Source organism: Columba livia, chromosome 15 (genome assembly GCF_036013475.1).
Source record: "Columba livia isolate bColLiv1 breed racing homer chromosome 15, bColLiv1.pat.W.v2, whole genome shotgun sequence".
Classification (NCBI taxonomy): Eukaryota; Metazoa; Chordata; class Aves; order Columbiformes; family Columbidae; genus Columba; species Columba livia.
Window position 1 is genome coordinate 191,898 of NC_088616.1, and position 4,830 is coordinate 196,727.

Here is a 4,830-nt window from a genome sequence, read left to right on the forward strand (position 1 = left end):
TGGAACGGGGTACTCAAATAAGGTGCTAAAAGTACTTGCTCTCCAGTGTCATCATGTGAGTGGCAGCAGCACAGCCGGGTCAGGAGAAGGTTCCACAGCATGCCCGTTTGCCTTTCTGTCCTTGCTTTATTTCTCGGGAACACTGCAGTGTTCTTCCTTGTTTGTCCACCTGTCCCTGGTGCTCTTGCTCCCCGGGGTTGGGGTGGGGATGTGGGTCAGTTTTTGTTCTGACACCAACTCAGTGGATCTTGCCTCAAGGGTGTGTTCATGGAAACCAGATGCCCAAGCTGCATTTTAAACTGGAATGAACAGTTTTTCTCAGTTAGTAGAAAGAGAGAATGTGCTGAAACATCCCTCCATCAGGGAGGGGGTTTTCCATGGGAAACAGCATGTTTATTTTCCCCAGAGAAGTCTCCTCTAATTTGTCACTGCCTTTTCCTCCTTGCCCAGGTCCTCATGCCCACAGGCAGCCAATGTCCAACAGCAGCTCCATCACCCAGTTCCTCCTCCTGCCATTCACAGACACACGGGAGCTGCAGCTCTTGCACTTCTGGCTCTTCCTGGGCATCTACCTGGCTGCCCTCCTGGGCAATGGCCTCATCATCACCACCATAGCCTGGGACCAGCACCTGCACACCCCCATGTACTTCTTCCTGCTCAACCTCGCCCTCCTCGACCTGGGCTCCATCTCCACCCTTCTCCCCAAATCCATGGCCAACTCCCTCTGGCACACCAGGGCCATTTCATACTCAGGATGTGCAGCACAGCTCTTTTTATTTGTATTCTTGACAGCAGCAGAGTATTCTATGCTTACCATCATGTCGTACGACCGCTACGTTGCCATCTGCAAACCCCTGCACTATGGGACCCTCCTGGGCAGCAGAGCTTGTGTCCACATGGCAGCAGCTGCCTGGGCCACTGGGTTTCTCTATTCTCTGCTGCACACAGCCAATACATTTTCACTGCCCCTGTGCAAGGGCAATGCCCTGGGCCAGTTCTTCTGTGAAATCCCCCAGATCCTCAAGCTCTCCTGCTCACACTCCTACCTCAGGGAGGTTGGACTTCTTGTATTTAGTCTGTTAATTGGTTTTGGCTGTTTTGTGTTCATTGTGGTGTCCTATGTGCAGATCTTGAGGGCCGTGCTGAGGATCCCCTCTGAGCAGGGACGGCACAAAGCCTTTTCCACCTGCCTCCCTCACCTGGCCGTGGTCTCCCTGTTTGTCAGCACTGCCATGTTTGCCTACCTGAAGCCCCCGTCCATCTCCTCCCCATCCCTGGATCTGGTGGTGTCTGTTCTTTACTCAGTGGTGCCTCCAGCAGTGAACCCCCTCATCTACAGCATGAGGAACCAGGAGCTCAAGGATGCCTTGAGGAAACTTAGTCAATACTCACTACTTCAGGTTTATAAGGTTTGTCTTATCTCACTGTGGCTGCTATAGAAATAGCCAGAACTAGCTTTTCATCTGATGTGTCTATATTTTTTCGTAGTGCTTTTCCTGGGCTTTGTTTTTTGGTTCATGTCTATAATAACATATTTCTTGGCCTCCTGTGAGTCTTTTATTGAACCTAAGACCTCATGTACATATGTATATGCACCCATTGGTTTTTATAAAGTCAACAAATAAAGCAGTAGAAAACCATTTGTCTCAGGTCCCATCTCTTCACTCTCCTCCGGATCTGAGGGATCAGCCCCAGGATGCAGGAGGGTCCAGGAGGCAAATGCTGCCCCACGGAGGAGCAGCCCCGGTGGCCTTGTGGCTGCTCATGGGCACCTCAGTTGTCGCTCCCTCTCTGCTGCTTGTGACTCGAGGCTGCTGCTTCCCTGGAGCCGTGGCCAAGGGCAACAGCAGGGTGCTGCCTTTTCAGTGCTGGTATCTCCTCAGAAAGACATCGATTTTGTTGAACCTGCAGTGGAACTAGAGCACAGGATTGATTTCGAGCTCAAGGAAGGTCTCATGGAGAGCAGATACTGGTCTGCAGTCACATCGCACACTGCCTACTGGTCATCTATGGATATCACTCTTGTCCTTCTAACCTTTGTGTGAAAACGTGACCAAGAACACACTGACACATCCAGTTTATATACTCTTTGAATTTTGAACTGGGGATGGGGCAGGATGGGAAAGGCAATTTTAAAACAAACGGCTGTGCCCTTGGATTTGTGGGGCTCCTAAGGTCTCACGTAATTTGAGACAGTCCTGTTGTCCCTACAGTGGCATCCCTGAGGCTGCAGACAGGAGCAAGCCATGGGAACCACTTGATCAGAGCTGTGTCTGTGCAAACAGCACCATAAACCCAGGGGCTCCTCAGGGCAGGGCAGAAGACTGGACGCCTCTTCCAAAGCTGGTGTCAGGAATACAGCCCAGGTGCTGGTCCCTCAGGAGGACTCCTGCTCTTTTGGGGTTCTTGATGGATTCAGAGGGACAGGCTCAGAGTCCCAGGGGGGTGTGTTAGGGACCAAGGGCTGAGCTAAGAGCTTCCTTCTTCTTTGCACATGTCCAAGAAGACTGTAACAGGTCTTGGACTTATCTGCCTGTTGCTGCCCCACCTGCAATAAGAATGATGGCATATGTCTCCTGGAGAGGAACTGTATGCACCCAGGAGAGCTCAGGGGATCTCCAGGGACAGCATGGGAGTAAACTGTGGAAGGAGGGGCAGGTTACTCAGGAGGAATACAAGAATTCTGTGAGGTTATGGAGGGAGAGAACTAGAAGGGCCAAAGCCCAACCGGAGCTACACTTGGGTACTGCTGTAAAAGGCAACAAGAAAAGTTGCTATAAATGTATAATCAACAAGAGGAGGGCTAAGGGGAATCTCCATCCTCTGATGGATGGAGAGGGAAACACAGTGACAAAGGATGAGGGAAAGGCTGAGGTACTAAATGCCTTCTTTGCCTCAGTCTTTAATAGTCAGAACAGTTGTGCTCCAGGTAACCAGCCCCCTGAGCCAGAAGACAAAGATGGGGAGCAGAATGAAGCCCCAATAATCCAAGGGGAAATGGTTGGTGACCTGCTACACTACTGGGACACCCACAAGGTTATGGGGCCAGATGGGATACACGCAAGGGTGCTGAGGGAGCTGGCGGAAGTGATCACTGAGCCACTTTCTGTTATCTATCAGCAATCTTGGCTAACTGGGGCAGTCCCAGTTCACTGGAAGTTGACTAACATGACACCCATCTACAGGAAGGGCCAGAAAGACGATCTGGGGAACTACAGGCTTGCCAGTCTAACCTAGGTGATGGGCAAGGTCACGGAGCAGATGATCTTGAGTAACATCACACAGCACATACCAGAGAACCATATGATCAGGAACAGTCAACATGGGTTTAAGAAAGGCAGGTCCTGTTTGGCCAACCTGACCTCCTTCTATGACAAGGTGACCCAATTAGTGAATGAGGGAAAGGCTATGGATGTTGTGTCCTTAGACTTCAGTAAAACCTTTGACACCGTATCCCACAGCATCTCCTGGAGAAGCTGTTGCTCATGGCCTGGATGGTGTATCTGCCATGGGTAAAGAACTGGCTGGAGAGCCAGGCCCAAGGAGTTGTGGTGAACAGAGCCAAATCCAATTGGTGACAGGTCATGAGTGGTGTCTCCAGAGCTCAGTATTGAACTCAGTTCTATTTAATCTCTATCAATGATTTGGATGAGGGGATCGAGTGCACCCTCAGTAAGTTTGCAGATGACACCAGGTTGGGTGGGATTGTTGATCTGCTGGAGGGTGGGAAGGCCAACAGAGGGATCTGGACCAGCTGCATTGTTGGGCTGAGGTCAATTGTCTGAATTTTAACAAGACCAAGTTCCGGGTGCAGCACGTGGGCCACAACAACCCCAGGCAGCACTACAGGCTCAGGGACGAGTGGCTGGAAAATTGCCTGGTGGAAAGGGATCTGGGGATGTTGAATGACAGCGGCTGAACAGGAGCCAGCCTGTTCCCAGGTGGCCAAAAAGGCCACCAACAGTATCCTGGCTTGTATCAGGAATGGTTTGGCCAGCAGGACTACAGAAGTGATTGTGCCGCTGTACTCTGCACTGGTGAGGTCCCACCTTGAATCCTGTGTTCACTTTTGGGTCCCTCTTCATTAGAAGGACATTGAGATACTAGAGGGAGTGCAGAGGAGGCAACAAAACTGCTGAGGGGCTGGACCACAAGTGTGGTGAGGAGCGGTTGAGGGAGCTTGGGCTGTCCAGCCTGGAGAACAGGAGGCTGAGGGGAGACCTTATCTCTGTCTACAACTACGTGAAAGTAGGTTGGAACATGGAGGGTGTTGATTTCTTCTCCCAAGTAGCAAGTGATAGGACAAGAGGAAATGGCCCCAAATTGCACCAGAGGAGATTTAGATTTAATATTAGGAAAAAAAGCCTTCCTGGAAAGCATTGTCATGTGGTGGAACACGCTGCCTAGGGCAGTTATGGAGTCACCATCTCTGTAGGTGTTTTAAAGGCATTTAGACGAGGTTCTTAGGGACATGGATTAGTGCTAGATTTAGGTGGTGGTTGGACTCAGTGGTCCTGAGGGTCTCTTCCAACAGAAATAATTTATGATTCTATGATATCAACTGGAAAATTCTTCTATCACATCTTCTAAGGACTCTTCAGGTATCTATCTCTTTACTTACACTCCTGAAACTTACCTAATTAAGTACATGAGTCTTGAATACTAGATGCAAATGATGGAAGAGACATGTCTTTATCAGTCTTGTCTGATTCCCACCAGTCCCAGGCAAACACCTCAGGTACACGGGGCGTCTCGAGGTTTGCACTGGGTGCTTATAGTGAGACCATGGAGCTCAGCCCGAAAACCTGAGAACGCCCCTCAAAGCTGAAA

General features: G+C 50.3%; 1 protein-coding gene across 1 annotated transcript; it reads left to right on the top strand.

The window, feature by feature from the left end:
• The first annotated feature begins 473 nt into the window (after positions 1 to 473).
• On the top strand, positions 474 to 2,045 carry LOC135575476 (olfactory receptor 14J1-like). Its single transcript, XM_065030625.1, has 2 exons — positions 474 to 1,409; positions 1,884 to 2,045. Exons 1-2 carry the CDS (start codon positions 474 to 476, stop codon positions 2,043 to 2,045), a joined length of 1,098 nt encoding a protein of 365 aa, XP_064886697.1.
• The last annotated feature ends 2,785 nt before the right edge of the window (positions 2,046 to 4,830 follow it).

Bases quoted from the DNA above. Each gene is read 5' to 3' on its own strand.
- LOC135575476 (XM_065030625.1), top strand. From the start codon at position 474: ATGTCCAACAGCAGCTCCATCACCCAGTTCCTCCTCCTGCCATTCACA. The intron at 1,410-1,883 runs GTTTGTCTTATC...GTATCTCCTCAG, and splicing joins CACTACTTCAGGTTTATAAG to AAAGACATCGATTTTGTTGA.